This window comes from Somniosus microcephalus, chromosome 6 (genome assembly GCF_052327205.1).
Source record: "Somniosus microcephalus isolate GS21.2 chromosome 6, FLI_Smic_1.0, whole genome shotgun sequence".
NCBI lineage: Eukaryota > Metazoa > Chordata > Chondrichthyes > Squaliformes > Somniosidae > Somniosus > Somniosus microcephalus.
The window spans coordinates 186,512,258-186,531,509 of NC_140992.1; the positions used below are offsets into that span (position 1 = coordinate 186,512,258).

A 19,252-nucleotide genomic window follows, 5' to 3' on the forward strand; every position below is an offset into this window, starting at 1 on the left:
TGCGCTCAGCTGTTTCTTGATATCACGCGGAGTGAATTGAATTGGCTTCTGTGATGGTGGGGACCTCAGGAGTAGGCCGATATGGATCACCCACTTGGCACTTCTGGCTGAAGATGGTTGCAAACGTTTCAGCCTTGTCTTTTTGCACTCGTGCTGGGTTCCACCATCACTGAGGATGGGGATATTCATGGAGCCTCCTCCTCCCGTTGGTTGTTTAATGGTCCACCACCCTACATGACTGGATATTGCTTCAAGACTTACTAATTTGTGTTCATCTGGGATGTTGAAATGTGGCATGTATCATTTAGTGATGTTCAAATCCTGTGCCTGTGGTCTGTGATAAAGTTTTATCTAGACCCATAGTAAATGGGCTTGACTGGGTAGATGCAGGGAGGATGTTTCCCACAGCTAGGGAGTCTAGAACCAGGGGTCACAGTCTCCGAATAAGGGGTCGGCCATTTAGGACTGAGATGAGGAGAAATTTCTTCGCTCAGAGGGTGGTGAATCTTGGAATTCTCTACCCCAGAGGGCTTTAAAGGCTCAGTCAGTGAGTATATTCAAGACAGAGATCAATAGATTTTTGGATATTAAGGGAATCAAGGGGATATGGGGATAGTGCAGGAAAGTGGAGATGAGGTAGAAGATCAGCAATGATCTTGAATCGCAGAGCAGGCTCGAAGGACCAAATGGCCTATTCCTGCTCCTATTTCTTATGTTATGTAAGTGCCACAGTTCCTGTTGTCTTCACAGTGTGCTTTATATGCAGTCTGTATTGCCATCAATCCAGTGAAAATGGTTACTGTTGCACATGTGAAAAATGTGCAACCTGTTTAGAATTGTACCAGTAAAGGGGAATCTAGATGTGTATGTAACACTAAGTAAGTTGAAAAAACTGAAGTTATTTCGGATTGCCAGCATCCGCAGTATTTTGCTATCCTAAATAAAGTAGGATTTGCTGCCCCAGCCTACATCTCCAGGTAAATCTGACATCTGTTAATTGCTAAATAATATTTAATTGGACTCTAGTTTGGCGCCCCACCTACTATTTGATCTCCAGGATTTTCATTTTTTAGTGTTCATTGCAAGTGCTTCTCTTGAACATCTGTTTGTATATGTCTTGTGTGTAGACAAATGAGTCGTGTTTGACAATTGCTAACTTCACAAACAATAGGAACAATTCAACAGGTATTGAAACACATTCCTTCTTTCTCATATGACCCATATATTTAATTGATCGCTGGAATCTTTGAACCTCGTCCTGCTGTGTGCAATTGAGTGGTGGGAACTAGGTTGATGCCCAAGATTCCCCCCAGACATAGTTTTAGTGATATTTTCTCCAATGCCCGTGGGCGGTGCTAAGTAAAGACCATGCACGTTCTCCCATAGTGATACGGGGACTGGTGGGACTTGTCATTGGGCAGTTGTATTCCTCCTAGCACCAGATTCCGAGCAGCACGAATGGAACCCTGGGAGTTGGTCCATTCTATGCTATCTGCTACCTGTGGCCAAGGGAGGCACGAGGGTGAAGGAGTATTTGCTCCTAAAGACATAGTATTGCACCTATAATGTGCCATACTGTGAAATTAATTTGGAATATTGTTTTAGCTGAACAATCCTATGATTTTTGGGAGATAAATAGGGCCATGATTGCAATAAATAATCTGGAATATTTTTGTTCTACAGAAACAGCTGCACTATTATTTCAGTGGAATAAACTACAGTTGCTTTTGAGATTTTTTTTAGAATCTGAGCTCCGTTCTCTCTTTGGTCAGAGCAAGTTTCACTTTCGTTAGCAAAATTAGCCTCGACTTCAGATTAAACTGCCCCCCCCCCCCCCCCCCAATTTAAAATGATAACCAACGTTGATGGCTTTTTTCTCTTCCAGGTGATGCGTCTGTACTGTGATACTTGCGCCGTACCGATTTGTCGAGAATGCACAATGAGCCGTCATGTAGGGCACAGCTTTGTCTACCTCCAGGATGCCGTACAGGACTCCAAAGAAATTACCCTACAGTTGTTGGCAGATGCGCAACAAGGCCGGCAGGCTATTCAGGTTTGTAAACGTGAACTTTAAGTAACTCGAGTAAGTCTGGTTATAACTCCCATATGCATTGTTCTTGAGTCTTCATTTGTTCTGTTTTCATTTCAGCCTAACTTCATGATCACAACACCCCAAATCATCATCTGCCTCCAGTTTTGTCTTCTCACTTGTGGGTTTCCTCAGCTTCTGTTTAAGAAAAGATCCTTAAAATAATTCAATAAACGTCCTCATGCATACAGATTGTCCCCACAGTAAGTCCCAGTCTATGTCAAGAAGATTCAAATCCCCATCATTACAACTGAGGCCTCAGCACTGATCTTTATCACTTCTTCCATAGCAGTGCATTTGTTTTATTTGTAGTGGCCTGTACCCTATACCTACTGCTGACATTTACCCCTTTTTATCTTCTAGATCCATCCTTGGAGCCTCTGCTAAGTTTGCAGTTCTGTTCTCTCAGCAGCACATAAAGTTTCCCCAATGTACAGTGCCAGGTCACGCCTTTCTTTCGCTATCCTCTTGCAGCACCCATAGCTAGCCAGATTTGTTCCTCACTTATCCTCTTCCTTTAAGCAAGTATCTGTTAGCTCTTTATCTATACTTCTAACTTATCCACTTTATTTCTTTTGTAAGTGCATCTTAGTTAATTCCTTGTTGTATGTATGACCTGACTTTCTACTAATAGTTCCACACTGTTGTCCCCTCCTCCTCCCTTCTGTTCTCTCCGCCCCCTCCCGGCCTTCTCTAGTTTAAATGTTTTATTTATCCTATCTGAAGATGAATGCGCCGCTTTCTGTTCCTCTCCATTACTCTGACTATGGCCTCTTGTGCATCCCCTTTCCCTTCACCCCACCATTTACAGCTGTGCCATCAGCTGCCTAGGCCCCATGCTTTGGCATTACTTCCCTAAACCCCTCTGCCTCTCCATTCCTTCAAGATGCTCCTTAAAACCCACTCTTCGACCAAACTTTTAGTCACCCCTCTTAAAACTTTGGCTCGACATCTATTTTTGGCTTTTGTGACTCACCTTGGAGTGTTTCTATGTTAAAGGCACTGTATAAATGCAAGTCGATGGGTGTCCAAATTGCAAACCACTTGTAGAAGTCTATTTCTGATTATTCATTGCCACTTTGTTTTTATTTTCACGGATCCTAGTAATCAAAACCAGAATCTCATTTGTGCTTTTATAACTTTTTTCCACCTACAATTTTGCTGTTTGTGTATCCCCATGATCTATGTTCCTCCACTCCATTTGGAACTTTACTAATATAGTCTATGGTGTTCTCTTCCAAAATGTACAACATATGTTGGTACTGTATTTACCACATATCTGCCCACTCCTAGTCTATGCCCTACATTCTTCAGTTTGTTAAATTTATGGTTATAAAAGTTCAAACATATCCATTGTACATTTAATAAACATTTTTCACCCTCCAATATAGCACCCGAGGAACTATTCATGTGTAAGCCTGGACAGCAAGATCGCCAACTTGGGGTGGAGGGGGGGGAAAAGGTGAAAAAGGAAGAAAATTGCAGTGAAGCCTAATTCTGTTCTCTTGTAGCATACATGCACACTTCCAGCAGGGGCTTGCTCAGTTGTGTTGGGGAGCTAGAGCCCTGGCCAAAGATTTTTTCCTTAACCCAGAGAATGATGAGATCAGCTAACTTAACTGGTGATTGAACCTTGGACCTTTCTGTTTTGTATGGCTTAGCTATCAGTTGTGTAAACTTGCTGAGTCATAAGCGGGGGGCGATATTAAAAGCCAGCATAACTGCCCCCCTTGGATTTGGGCTACTACCATGTCAATAACTTGTCTATCATCATGGCTTCTCTTTCCCCCGCGCGCCCCCCCCATCCCCATAACCAACCAAAGGGTTGTTAGAGGGGTGTGTGCAATACTCACAACGGTCATCTATTCATGTTGTGCACTGATTTTCCTATTGTGGTTTCAAAGTTAAATGAATGCTTACACCAGCAGTATATTTATTTTGGGCTGCTGTTCAAATGTTGCTTGCGGGTATACCTAAAACTTTTATCTTGCTAGGACATACCTTCGTGTTGGGAAAATAATTTGTATACACAAAATGAAGTTGGCTGGTTTGTAGGGATGAATAGTGTACTTGTAGTTGGGGTTTAATGTTGTAAAATTAGGTTTTACTTTTTAGAAATGAGGATACAAACCTTTGCAAGAGTGATGTGGCTGAATTTTTTAAAAATACAACAAACCATAAACTTCAGTTTTTTTTTATATGCTAACATTCTTGTCTCCTGAAGGTGACATCCTAGAATGATATCCTCTTCCTTGTAATGAGCCCTCTGACATCTTGCCCATATGATGGCAGGTTATTTAACTGCAAGGATACCATACTTGACTCTAATCATGTCTTAAAAAGCCTGTTAGTGCACATTTCCACCAGGGTCAATGGGTACTGGTTAGAGCACGAGCCCTGGTTTCTGTCTGCTTGATAACTGATTATGCTCCCGCTGCTGCAGTTCATGGCACAGACTAGGGACATTCCTCCTTGCATTTACCCACTAAGCTATTGGAGGATTAAGATTTAGGGCAAATGAAGTGTTGCAAAGAAGTGGTTTGTCCACTTAGTTGCTTGGGATGTATTTCTCATTCAGCTTGTTTTTCTGATATTCGAGGCGAGGATGCTGCAGACTATATTTAGGTGCAGCTGCAAGGGTGCACAGAATGATTCACAAGGGGTGGAATTTCCTGTGGAAGTTACGCCCATTCGTGTGCCCCTTTTGTCAGTCAATTTATGCATAAATTTCCTTCCTAACTCTGCCGATTTTTAGGTTCCAGTCATTCATGCACATTAGGCACAGCATGTTTAAGAACATGCATTACATAGGATATATGGTCCAACCAGTCCATGCCGGCATTTATGCTCCACTCGAGGCTCCTCCCGTCTTTCATCATCTAACTCTTGTCAGCGTAACCCTCTATTCCCTTCTCCCTCATATGCTTATCTAGCCTCCCCTTAAATGCATCTACACTATTTGCCTCAACTACTCCCTGTGGTAGCGAGTAAAGAAGTTTCTTCTGATGGCTCCAATCTCTGTCGGCCAACCTTGGTTCTATTTTATCGATTTGACAATGGTCAGTCCTTCACTGAACTTTCCTCTTTTATCCTCCTAACCTCCCAACAGCCTCTCCCTCTCCTCACTGCATTGAAATGAAGACTGCTCACAATATCTCCTACTGCAACAACTCCTTTCTCAGGCCTTCGAGACTGTGGCTCTCTTTACCTCAGGGTCTTCCCACCTTCCTGCAATCGGCAAGCTTTTCAAACCCAAAGATTGTTGCCACCTCATCACTACTTCATGATTCTCTTCCCCTTCTGTCCTGCTCCATCTAAGCAGGCACTACAGTCCTTGGTCTTCACCTGAGCTTCTCAATAAAACGTCAGATACATTCGATGTTGGGTTTCATATAGGATATTGTCATAGAATCAAATTCCCTTTTGAAAGTTACTATTGAATCTGTTTCCACCACCATTTCAAGCATTGCATTCCCGATCACAACTCTGTGTGGAAAAAATGTTTCCTCATGTCGCCTCTGGTTCTTTTACCAATCACCTTAAATCTGGGTCCTCTGTTTACCGACCCTCCTGCCAATGGAAACGGTTTCTCCTTATTTACTCTTTTAAAACCATTCATAATTTTGAACACCTATTAAATCTCTTAACCTTCTCTGCTCCAAGGAGAACAACCCCAGCTTATCCAATCTCTCCACATAACTGACGTCCCTCATCCCTGGTACCACTCTAGTAAATCTCCTCTACACCCTCTCCAAGGCCTTGACATCCTTCTGAAAGTGTGATGCCCAGAATTGAACACCACTTAAGCTGGGGCCTAACCAGTGTTTTATAAAGTTTTAGCATGGCTTCCTTGCTTTTGTACTCTTCTATTTTTCAAGCCAAGGATCCCGTATGCGTTAACAGCCTTCTCAACATGCCCTGCCACTTTCAAAGACTTGAGTACGCATATCCCCAGGTCTCTCTGATCATGCACCCCCTTTAAATTTGTACCATTTAATTTATATTGCCTCTCCTCATTCTTCTTGCCAAAATGAATCCATTCACATTTCTCTGCATTAAATTTCATCTGCCACGTCTGCCCATTTCACCCGTTTGTCTATGAAATCATGCCTTGTACCCCCAAGTCCAGGACATTAACATATATCAAAAAGAGCAATTGTCCTTTTAATTCTTATACTTCCCTCCAGTCTGGAAAAACAAACTATATACTGTAGCTCTATTGCCCTTATGTGGGGTATTATAGGATATTGTTGTACATCCTTTGCCTCTAATACAAGTTCATGGAAGCTTTTTTCAATTTTTAATGTGACTCATACTGGTGCCATAGAAATGCATTCAAAGAAACTGAAAATACAGAGCTGGTCTTAATGAGGATTTCTTTTTTTAAAAAGGCTTAAAATTGCAATGAAACACCAGAAAAATGACTCCTTTCTGCTGCGCCTAAAATTCTGGTGAACCAGGGTAACTGCAGGAAACTTGTGTGCGGTTCTTTAGCCTGGGGCCAGAGCTGTTCTAAATGAGCCGGGATGCCGTCTGTTGACTGCACAATGCATAACAAGTCCTTCCCAGCAATAGAATTTTGTCTTTGTTAATTTCCGTTACTAAAAATGATTTTTTTCACTTGGAGATGCCTGTTTCAAGACTCTTGACTCAGTTGTTCAAATGCGCACTGGCCTTCAGAATGTTCCGGCTTAATTTTTGTCCTGTTAAGAGATTTCAAGTTTAAGCAACATTCAGAAAGACCACTCCCTTAAAGATAAACCATGGTCAGTGCTTGCATACAAGGCTGCGGCAGAGGTACTAGAGGTTAGTTGTCACTGGCATGTTCTGCGCAACCTCCTTCACTAAGCTGCCGCTTTGTTTTTGTGCTTATTGGAGCAGTAACCACCTCCTCCTTCAGGGAGCTCATCAAATAAAAAGGAATGTCTCTGGTGTAATTTTTTGTTAATGGAAGAACATTTTTAGCCTTTTTGTCAGTTTTCTGGCTACACCATTGATGCTTGTTCCTGTGCAGTTGCTTCAGGATGTGCCCTATTGACTTAAACCTTGCCTGAGAGCCATAGGACCCCAGAAAGCCATGTCATAGGCTGAGAAATTTACATCCCCTGCCATCAAACAACATTCTACGGAGAATTTCTTTTATAAAATATACTCCTTCCACTGTTCTTCCCTAGCCTCCCAAACTTTAGTTTGTCCCCTGATGACTCATTTGTTCAGAGCATGCATCTGGTGTGGTAGTGAGCCATACAGGTTGCAGATGTCCCAGGTTCGATCTCTATTCTAAGCTGAGTAAGTTGGGGCAACAATAAGTTACTGACTTTGGACTCTGTGTTCTGTGGCCCCTGGATGGGGAAAGAATACAGTCAGGCTTCGTGCTATTTATTATCCAGTGAACCCTACTGTAAAGTTTGACCTTTTGTAAATTGAGGAGACTGCATTGGACTTGTTTGAGACATGGTCAGAAAGTCTCTCCGCTTCTTTCATGGTAAGATTGGCTAGTTGGGCGAGTTGCATTTACCCACTCAACTAATGGCGCACTCAGTGAAGTTTATAAGTTCTATCCTTTTTTAAGCTTGAGTTGTTGGTGTATACAAGAATGAGGCAGAGCAGAGATGTGTGCTTTATCAATTTTTAATGGACTGAATTACAATTTTTTTCACCCTTTTTGTGAGATGGTGACAATTTATAGTCTATAATATGAGTATGTATATAATTGGTTTATAAAATAAATTCCACAAAATTCAACTTTTATATAGATTCATAGTAAATACGAAGAGTTCCAATTTGGAAGTGCATACTTCATCAATCTGACCAAAGCTTCCTTCCATTCCGATTTGGTGGAATTTAAAAGTACTTGTGAAGATGAACAGCATAATGTGTTTTGTTGTCCAAGTGAGTGGTGGCTTAACATTATGGAACAGTTCCACTTTCAGGAGCTGACTGAACAACCATGGCTTGATTTCATAAGCAAGCAGCTAACCTCATCTTGTATAATCTAGGTTCTACTAATGTGATTTATATGTCGGACACAATTTAACTATAAAGACACTGATCCTAAGGCCTTGAAAGTTAGTTGGTTCATTTCTTCAAGTTCAAAAAGATCTGACTTGAATTCTAAAGACCATTTAAATGGAGAGGCTGGATTATATTTACATTCCTTTTACCAAATCAGCCATGCTCAATAAATTGGGCATGCTGCCAAATGTCTGTGAAGACTGTATTTACACGATCCTTTCACTGCAGTGCAGATATATTGGCATTCAGTAAAGCACCTTCCTAAATGCACATTTGAAGATGAAATGTAATGTTAAGCATGTCATAGAACAGAGATGATCTGTGTTGTGTTGCTTTTGTCCTCATTACATTATTGCTGACGCTCCTTGTCAATGGCTGTTGGGAGTTTGGTTTGGTTAAGCTGTCCTGACTTGATGAGTCACCAAGTTTTTACATGAATCAGTTGTGGGGATGGGGAACTGCAAGTACAACAAATGCATTCATTTTCTTAGTATTTTTCTCCAGTTGGTAGCATGGAAGCAGACTGAGCTTTGGAGAGAAATAGAAAACTGGGAAACTTGCCAGATTAATGGATCTTGTAAAGGCCTCTAATGAGACACAAACTTTGTCATAACTATGTGGCTGCAATGAATTTGTCTCTGGCTATACAGTCAGGACTGTTTAAAAAGTTAGTAAATCTGTAACTTCAAGTGCCAGCAATTGAAATGGCATGTGTTTGGCTATTCATTATCAGTTTAGCTGTTTAATATTTTCAGCATCCTCAAATTGTTAATGAAATTCAAAGTAATTTTATTTTGCTTTTATACAATACCTGCTATTTAAATAACCTTGTGCTGTACCTTTTTGTTCTAAAAGAATGAATGGGAAGTTTTAAGTTGGTGAAAAGTGAGATTAACAGTTCTGCTTTTTGCTGCATCTTCGACTTGCCAACTCCCCCCACCTAAATGATTAGCAGCCTCCTTGCACTTGAGCTTCCCATAGGGGGTAGTGCTTGGCCTGAGCTTGGTGTCTAATGCCTGCACTTCAGGAGCAGCACTGAACCTGAGCTGGCCTCTACACCTGTTTCCCCCACCTCAATGCTGCAGTATATCAGTGCTTTGAACAAGCTTTGGTGAAATAATGGGATTCAGTTTAGGTTTGGTTTCAACTTCCCTTTTCTACAGTTCCTTGAATGGAATCTGCTTTCCAGTACACCTCCTGAAGTGACCTAACTTGTGAGCCGGGACAAAGAATGTCAACTATTGGTCTATGGGGGGTTGTCACGGCCAAGCCTGATGTTATCTTCCCTGGTGTCAATAAGTGCATTTCTGGCAAGGCTGCTACATAGTGATCAAATTTTTGGTTCTTACGCTAGATATTTTCTTGGATTCAGCCTGAGCACACCTCACACGCTCGGACCCAACATGCTGCCTTTATTGTCCATTATCTGAGTAAATAATGGCAAGACCCAGGGATCATGACTCTGGACCCTTGCTTTGTACACTGGCTACTGGACTGGATCATGCACTGCCTCATGGTCTCCTCTCTCTGAAAGTGGAATGAATCTACACTTCAGCAGAGACTGAACCAACATTGGTTTTATTTACATAAGATGTAAATGGTATAAAAGTGAATCCTGCATTTCTCTGCTCTCCTTGGTGAATAAAATACCATTCACTTTTTTCGCTCTAAACAGAGACTTTAAAACATAAACTTTCTACTTGTGCTGTGTAACATATCACAGTCTCCGAATTGACCCAGCTCTTCTGGTCAACACCGAGCACTCTGGCTGCTGGCTGCAAAGCTGAAGCACTCGCTGTAGACTAAACACATGGCGATAGAATTTCCACAGTGGTTTTTTTTTCCTTCTTCTCCCCGGTCTGCCACTGCAACTTCAGAAGCCACGGCAAAGCTGTGTAAATGGCCATTTACGCCATTTGTCTGGTAATTCTGCTGCTGATCAGCGGGAGATCAGGGGATGTTCCACCCCATAGTCAATAGAATGCCCTGTCCAAGCTGTCTGTGATCACGTCCCCTTCTCAAAAGTCTGATACAACTGTCAATCAAACCCACTACCCTGGGCCTGATTTTTTGATCTTTGCCAAGGCATCTACAGAAGTATTCAAAACTGCTTTCAAGATCTACTGAAACAAATGGCAACAGATGACAACATCTCATAATTACATCTCATAATTACATCAGATCCACAGAAAGCCAACCTTTGGCAATGGTTTTTGATTATGAATGGCTTATGGTCAGTTAAACAGTTAAAATTTAAATAACCCGCCGTGCTTGCTGTAGAAACTTGCATCTTGTGGAGCCCTGCAGCTAGCCTGTCTGAACTTTTCTGTTGCAAAATATCCTGTGACCTGAGGGTCTGGTCTTGAATCAGCATGAAAGGGGATATAAAGCAGCTGAATCAAAAATTTAATAGTGAAACCATACATTTTTGTCAAAAGACCTGTATCCTTGGCCTCAAAAGCCAATCGTCTTGGCTGACATAGACTATCCTAACAGGATTGAACTGGAATCTCGGATCTGTATGGTTCAGTGTTAAGTCTGACAGTGTATCTACCTAGCGAGCCATCAATAATGCCTGCCCTTCGGTTAACTTGCTCACCAGCAGTACCTGTACAGCAACTGAGAACAAAATGTGCCAATGTCCCCTAGGTGAAGTGAGTCCTGATTTTAGAAATGCAGGGGGGGGCGGCGGGAGGGTGGAGAAATGGGCTGTACAGATACTTATTGTCTGATTTGAGGGGAACAAATCATCTGCTTACCCTCTTGATATTGTGGGACGAGAGCTGAAAAAACATTTTGTACTGGGGCCAGAAGAGACAAGCTCCTTGTAGCAGTAGTTTGTGCAGATAATGGAGCTAGTCTGGATTAATGTCAAGTCTTCATAGTGAGCTCTTGCACTGCGAAAGGCTGCATTGCATATGTAGAAAAACTGATTTTGAAACCCAATATGGAAAATTCTTCATGTAAGCTGTTAATGTGGACATCACACCAGAAAGAGAAGTATGTTTTCTAGTGGCTGGAATGATGTGGAAGTAATACCCATGGTTTCATGTTTGTAATGCATACACAGGGACCCCACCCAGGCTTCTGAACCCACTGCTCCCACGCTCACTTTAAAGAATAGCATTCTGCAGATAAATTCAGGCAACTTTTTCAGTTGGCCTGAAAGGGTTAACTACCTTCATCAGAAACAAAAGTCTAGGCTTTGGTAAGCAGTAGCTTGGACGATCCTTTGTGGTGTGGAATTCCTGAGTCAGCAGTGATCCAGCAATTAACTGACTGGTTTGTGTGGGTGCAGGATTGGAGACAGGTTTTACTGCCAGGAATGGAGTGAGTTGCTTCTGGCCTGTCTTGTCAGCAGGATTGCATGACTGTTGGGGTTGGGTGCGGGACTGCTTGAAAAATGCCTGGTAAGTTTGTGCATGATATATTGGATGTCAGGATCTCTCCCCCTCTTATTTCAGAGTTTTTTTTGGTCTGGCACTCTGTAAAAGGATGCAAACTACCCCCGCCTTTCTCAATCTAGGATTCTGAAACAAAATGGAATCTGAGAAGAATTTAGAGATGACTGGCCCACCTTTAATTGGAAATATAAACTCCCTGGTTATCCTAGGATTACTGTTACAAGTTTAGAGTATCCTGGAATTGATCAGAGCAGATACTTTTGCTGAAGCAGAAGATTTTAAATATTGGTCTCTAATTGTTACTCCGTACAGTGCTTCAGCTCTATCATTCCCATTGCTCCCAATAAATAAGCTTAGGTATTTATACATATAATTCATTCCTAAAGTAAGATAACATTTCATGACTCTTTAAAACTTTAAGAAGTTCTAGAATAGGAATGTAATGTCGTTATTGACAAAGACCCTAGTCCTTACTAGAAAGACCTGAGCTACCCTATTGATTCCAGAGTTATGATGAAGTTCTTTTTTCCACCCTCTGGCCAAAACTAGGACTTGAGTGTGGTACTGTCTGAGATCTGTGAAGTATCAAATAAACCGTAAGATACTTGGGTGGCATAGTGGTTAGCACTGTTGCCTCACAGCGCCAGGGACCCGGGTTCGAATCCGGCCTCGGGTGACTGTCTGTGTGGAGTTTGCACATTCTCCCCGTGTTTGCGTGGGTTTCCTCCGGGTGCTCCGGTTTCCTCCCACAGTCCAAAGATGTGCGGGTTAGGTTGATTGGCTATGATAAAAATTGACCCTTAGTGTTAGGGGGATTAAATAAGTGGGGTTATGTGTTGGTGTACGGGTTACGGGGATCGGGTGGGATATGTCGGTGCAGGCTCGATGGGCCGAAATGGCCTCTATCTGCACTGTGGGGTTTCTGTGATTCTGTGATACTTAAAGCATTGGTGTTCACAAAGGAAGATTTGCTCTTAAAATTAAATTTGCGTGATTAGCTGTGGTTATCTGTTTAGTCTCGGTGTAGTGGTTTTTGAATTATTTTATAATCACTGCAAGTTGGAATGTTCCATTGCTGTGGCATGAGTTGGGCCTCCCACCATGCTCTGGTTGAAACCGCATACCATGGACCACAGTCCTGTTCAAATCCTGAGGCAAGACATATGCCTATGGATGTGGTCCCCTTTCCTTGAGTGGTTTGTCAGTGCTAGGCTCTCATTACATCTGCTTGCTGAATTACTTCAAAGTACTGGGTTGGAATGAGGGGATGGGCGGAAGGGAAAACAGCCAGCCAGCTGAGACCAATGGATCTTTGTCTTCACTCCTGAACAAGTGACTTAACAAGCTTGGTAGCCCAATCCTTTGCTTTACTCTGTCCTCAAAGTTCCCTCCCAAACTATCCACTGGTAGCTAGCACCACTGGCCAATTGTGGCCCCTTCCATGGGCTTCAACTAGCTCTACCAGATGCCTTGTCCTTGCCTTACAGGACCAACATCCAGTATTACATGTTACTTTACCTATATGTGCACTAATGACGAGGCTACTTCTGTAAATTAATATTTATTAAAAACAAACTGCTGTAAATGCACATAATCAATCTTCTCTCCGCACCCGCTCTCATGTTGATCTATCCACTCAGTTTTTAGCTTTTTTTTTGTCACCTGGACGCGCTAACGCACTCTGGGCTGTGGATGCTGACAACTCTTGATACCTCGACCAAGTGACATTCAGTGTGTGAGCAGGATAGTCCTGATTGTAGAGAGTATTATAGCTTAACTCAGTCCTGTCCATGGCACTTTCCAATGAAAATTACTGGACAGTAATCGGGAGGGTGAACTGTGCTGACTTTCTCCTCCCCGTCCCCAGCCTAATTCTAGTGGCTCAAGTGGTCCACTGCTTGAGTTTAGCTAATTTGACAGGGAATCAAACCTGAGTGTTGCCTTTACTGCAGTTTTTTTTTAACTCTGGGTTTAATGTTCCTTTAAAAAAAGAATTTGTTTGTTTAAATCCTCTTCTGAGCATAACATATCCTTGAGTTTGACACTGAAGTTGTAAGAAAGACCCATTGATAAAATTGTACTAATGAATGGAATAGCAGGACAGGACTGAGTTAAGTCATAATACTCTCTACAATCAGGACTATCCTGCTCACACACTGAATGCCCACTTGGTTGCGGTATCAGTGTTTTCGGCATCCAGAGCCCAGAAAGCAAACATGCAGGTGCAGCAAGCAGTTAGGAAGGCAAATGGTATGTTGGCCTTCATTGCAAGAGGATTTGAATACCGGAGCAAGGATGTCTTACTACAGTTGTACAGGACCTTGGTGAGACCACATCTGGAGTACTGTGTGCAGTTTTGGTCTCCTTACCTAAGAAGAAAGGATATACGTGCCATAGAGGGAGTGCTGCGAAGGTTCACCAGACGGATTCCTGGGATGGCAGGACTGTCTTATGAGGAGAGATTGGTTCGACTAGGCCTGTATTCACTAGAGTTTATAAGAATGAGAGGGGATTTCATTTGAAACATAAATTTCTGACCGGGCTGGGGGGTCAGTCTCAGGATATGGGGTAGGACATTTAGGACTAATGAGAAATTTCTTCACTCAGGGTGGTGAACCTGTGGAATTCTCTACCACACAAGGTTGTGGAGGCCAAGTCACTGAATATATTTAAGAAGGAGATAGATGGATTTCGAGACACAAAAGGCGTCGAGGGGTAAGGGGAAGAGAGCGGGAATATGGTATTGAGATAGAGAATCGGCCATAATCGTATTGAATGGCGGAGCAGGCTCGAAGGGCCGAATGGCCTACCTCTGCTCCTATTTTTCTATGTTTCTAAGAAATTAGCGAGGACAGACTAGGAGGACGTTACAAAATATTGCTATAGGGGAAATTTCATATTTGATTTCAAAAATGGTAATTTGTAATGGTTTTCTTCCCTGCTCTGTTTTTCCTCTTCCATCCATTCTTTACAAAGAGTTTACCTTGCTGTGGTCCAGCTTCTTCAGGACACTTGTAGGGCATTCCCTTGTTGTGACATGTTTCCTTGGTATGTCCTTTTGTAGGATTACTACTATTTTGGACTCGGTATATGCCTGCAGTATTAACTGATTCCACAGTCGAATCAGAGCCATCTTGGCACTGTATGGGCAGCTGTCTTTACTGCGATTCAAATTCTGGATGTACAGTGCTGCTTGGTGTATTTGTATAGATCATATTGCATAGGTGTACACTTGAAATATGCATTTAATGATGCTTGTTTTAAATCTGTTAACATTGTTATACATTTTTTAAATTCAATCACGATGTGGGCGTCGCTGGCAAGGCCAGCATTTATTGCCCATCCCTAATTGCCCTTGAGAAGGTGGCGGTGTGCTGCCTCCTTGAGCCACTGCAGTCTGTGTGGTGAAGGTACTCCCACGGTGCTGTTGGATAGGAAGTTCCAGGATTTTGACCCAGCCACAATTAAGGAACGGCAAAATATTTCCAAGTCAGAATGGTGTGTGACTTGGAGGTGGTGGTGTTCCCATGCACCTGCTGCCCTTGTCTTTCAAGGTGGTAGAGGTTGTCAAAGTTGCCTTGAGGATTGCTGCAGTGCATCTTGTAGATGGTACTCGCTGCAGACATGGTGTGCTGGTGGTAGAGGAAGTTAATGTTTAAGGTGGTGGATGGGGTGCCAATCAAGTGGGCTGCTTTGTCCTGGATGATGTCGAGCTTCTTGAGTGTTAGAGCTGCACTCGTCCAGGAAAGTGGAGCGTATTATCACACTCCTGACTTGTGCCTTTATAGATAGTGGAAAGGCTTTATAGAGTCAGGAGATGAGTCACTCGCTGCAGAATACCCAGCCTCTACCCTGCTCAGCCTCAGTATTTGTGGCTGGTCCAGTTAAGTTTCTGGTCGATGGTGACCTGCCCCCAAGGATGTTGATGGTGGGGGATTCTATGGTCATTCCATTGAATGTCAACGGAAGGTGGTTAGACTTTCTCTTGTTGGAGATGGTCATTGCCTGGCACTAAGGAGTTGCAAATGGAACTGAACACTCTGCAATCATCAGTGAACATCCCCACATCTGACCTTATGAAGGGGGGAAGATCATTGAGAAGCAGCTGAAGATGGTTGGGCCTAGGACACTACCCTGAGGAACTCGTGCAATGATGTGCTGGGGCTGAGATGATTGGCCTCCAACAACCACAACCATCTTCCTTTGTGCTAGGTAGGACTCCAGCCAGTGGAGAGTTTTCCCCCTGATTCCCATTGAGTTCAGTTTTACTAGGACTCTTTGATGCCACACTCGGACAAATGCTGCCTTGATGTCAAGGGCCGTCACTCTCCTCACCTGGAATTCAGCTCTTTTGTCCAAGTTTGGACCAAGGCTGTAATGAGGTCTGGAGCCAAGTGGTCCTGGTTTGAGGATGATGCCTGTTTTCCTTGAGCCATGCACAGTTACTTGGTTGAGGGGTCAGGCAGAACCACTCTCTCTCTCTCCCGGAGCTCTGCAGATGGTGTTTTGTAAAAGACCATGACTGCGATCGGTAGATTTTTGAGCACTAAGGGATATGGGGATAGAGCAGGAAGCTGGAGTTGAGGTCGAAGATCACCATGATCTTATTGAATGGCGGAGCAGACTCGAGGGGCCGTATGGCCTATTCCTGCACTTATTTCTTAAGTTCATATGAGGTGAGTTAGTGGCATGGGGTGATTCCTTTAGCTTTTCCTCTTGAGATATGGCTGGAACACAGCAAAGTGGCAGGCATAAACCTTCCATCTTAACATGTGGGGCAATTCTACCCTCCCCACAAATGCTTGGGAGTATGATGTATCATTTGAGGTTTGCTGCCTTCCCATATTGCTAGCACAGTTGCAGCTGAACTCCTTAGCAACCAGTAATGAGTGACCTGGCTGTAAATGCCCAAGTTAAGTTTCTAGGCTGATGCTCTTCATTCTGAGCTCCACAGGGACATCTCCTTGTGATATTATTGAAGTTTATGTTGCATCCCGAAAATTATGCTGTTTGCAAACAAATTGCTGATAGCTGCTGAAAATGAAGTCTGCTTCAATTCAAATTTCCCCTTGAGGACTGGGGGATCCCCTTCCAAAATGAAGCTACATTACAAGTGCTTAAACTCTGTTCTTTAAATCTTTAAGAAAAGAAAATGCTGGAAAAAACATACCAAGAAAGATGTTTTGATTTTTTTCCTGAGATTTGACCGATCTCTGCATTTGTTTCTAATGTCCAGTCTCTTCTTATCTCCTGTTTTTTTTTCTGATAGAAAACCTGACTTGAGCTTTAAATTTTGTCCTTGGAAAAACTATGCTTTGATGGTCCTGATGGAAGGCTTTTGGAACAATATTACTTTGAATAGCATAAAGCCTTTTGAGCTGCACTCTGTACATGTAGAACGAGAGGAGCTATGTTTTGATGCAATTTCCTTCTCTACTTGTCCAAGGTTACAATGGGAAAAATAACAAAGAACTCACAGTTGCATCAAGGCTATAGAGTTTTTGAAATTCATGTTGGGAGCTCAGCAGTTTGGGTGGAATGGAGAAAGAATAGAGATGCATACAATTGAGTAATCTTCATAGAACCACATTATAAAACCTCCTTTTAAAGCTTAGTAAGTGTGTGATACAGAGTTCTATAGATTGAACCTAGAATTCTCCTCCTTCAGCTAGAAGCAACTCTGGGATGCTACAATTGACTTTAGTGCTCTGGGCTAGTGAAGGGAAGCCTAAACCTGGTTTCCCCACTCATCTATAAGGCGAAGTATCAAACGCTGTTATTGGCTGATGACCCCAGCATGCCTATCAATAGGATGTGCGCGAACAGCATACTAGCAGTTGGCTTTTTAAATTATATACTACACAGTGGGGTAAAGAAACAAAGGAAAATTTATTTGCACAGTTTAGTGACTAGTTCCAGTTACTTTCCAGCATAAACAGCAGCACCAGGGCATGCTCAGGATTTAGTAACAAATGGGCTGTTTGTGTTGGTGAACTTCATCACCAATTGCATAACCAGTCCATGAAATAAAAGGGATAAAAAAACTTCCATGGTAACATGTTTATTTCATGAACTGGTTATGCAGTTGGGATTAAGTTCACCAACACAAACAGGCGTGCCATCAGGGATCTGTGTCTGGATCAGAAGAGGATGCTCCCAATTTCTAGCTGTAACCCATATTTTGACCAAAAATTAATACTCATGATATTTCTGGAGGTTACAAATCACTTGCTCATGCACTGAGCAAGTAAGATAAAGTCAGGAGCAGGTGGCATGAGTCTGCTCTTTATTGAAGGGTCCTAGGCTGTAACAGTGTTCCAAATGACATCTGGTGAGGTGCTCGTGTGATGTTGGGTCCATTTTGTAAATGTTGAAATGGTTTTCCACATAGAGCCTAGTCTACTCCAGCTCAAACCACAGTATGCAAGCATTCCTGCCTGTCAGTCAAACCATTTAGATTAAAAATAAACACATCTAGATTGCTGTAAAATGAGAATATCAACCTGTTCCCTTCTAATACCCGTTGACTAAACATCAGAAATTTTTGGCCGGCTAATCCAGAGTGAATTTGATCCTCTTGGTATTCATTCTGAGCAGCTCCCTTTTCTTAACATTACCACAGCTTACACCAAGAACCTAGACGGGTGTCGAGTAGTCTGGGAATGAAATTAGACTGGTCATGAATTGAATCAAAGTAGTTCTGCATTAATGGCTGCAGCTCCATTTGCAGTAGAAATTTCAGGTTACTATTGTACGGTGGATTAATGTTGTCGCAACTGTCCATGTTAAAACAGTTGTCTATAGATGCCCTAATGGTGCAGCTGATTAAGGCTGTGAAAGTTGAGCCATACAGACCCAAAAAGTTGATCCTGTATGCTGCAGTAGGGTGTGATAGATGGCCACAGTGCCCCTGGGTTAGGGAGGGCAAAATTAATGATGCTAGTCCTGATCCCCACTCCTTGTTGGGATCTGTGACCACAAGGTGTCCTTGGAAAGTGTAGATGTTGGCTACAGACAGTTCTGCAACTGGTGTGATTTCTCTTGCCCCTCTACAAACATTCAAATAGCCTAACAGCTCCCATTATCTGGGCTTCCCCCTTACTAAAGCTCTGCATCATTGTGTAAGGTGGCTACACAACAAAACTCATGCATACTGGCTACTCTTCAGTACCTTGCCCAAGTTGCTGAACCTGGAATGGAGAGTGCCCAGTTGGCTACTGTATTGCTGGATAAGGGAGGGAAAAGAAAAAATTAGCCAAGGTTGTGTTTGCTGTCCTGGTTCATGAATGCAAAACTGGTCATTGGGTGGCACATTGCTGGCTAGGACCTGTGAAGATACTCCCTGTAGATGGGTTGTGAACTTTTGGGAGGGGGTGGGGGGAGATTTTGTGCTTGACACTGTATAAGATGAAGGTCCAAGTAAGTTCATGCTCTTCATTTGAAATTTCCTGGGAATTTTCATCTCTAAAGATGGATTGGATAGAATAGCATCTTGAGACTTGAAGTTTTGGGAAATGGTGCAGGTCAGTGAGTCAATTTTCAGGTGGTGGGTAATAGAGTTGGTTAGGAACAGTTCTACTGAAAATCAGTTGGGAAAAGAATTGCAATCTAGGGAAGGCTAATTGTGAAACTTGTACTCTGACTAGCTGAGCACAAGCCCTGACTTGACACTCGCTCACTCCTTGTACATTGATTGCTGTGGCGCCTGAGAACATAGGAAGCTGCCGTGAGTCTGTTGGCATGT

General features: G+C 42.7%; 1 protein-coding gene across 1 annotated transcript in view; it reads left to right on the forward strand.

Moving 5' to 3' along the window:
• Window positions 1-19,252, forward strand: part of trim71 (tripartite motif containing 71, E3 ubiquitin protein ligase) — a 66,608-nt gene that overhangs the window by 37,846 nt on the left and 9,510 nt on the right. The window contains exon 2 of the mRNA XM_085991019.1: window positions 1,886-2,053. Coding sequence (XP_085847145.1) covers window positions 1,886-2,053 — 168 coding nt within the window. The remainder of the gene's footprint in view (window positions 1-1,885; window positions 2,054-19,252) is intronic.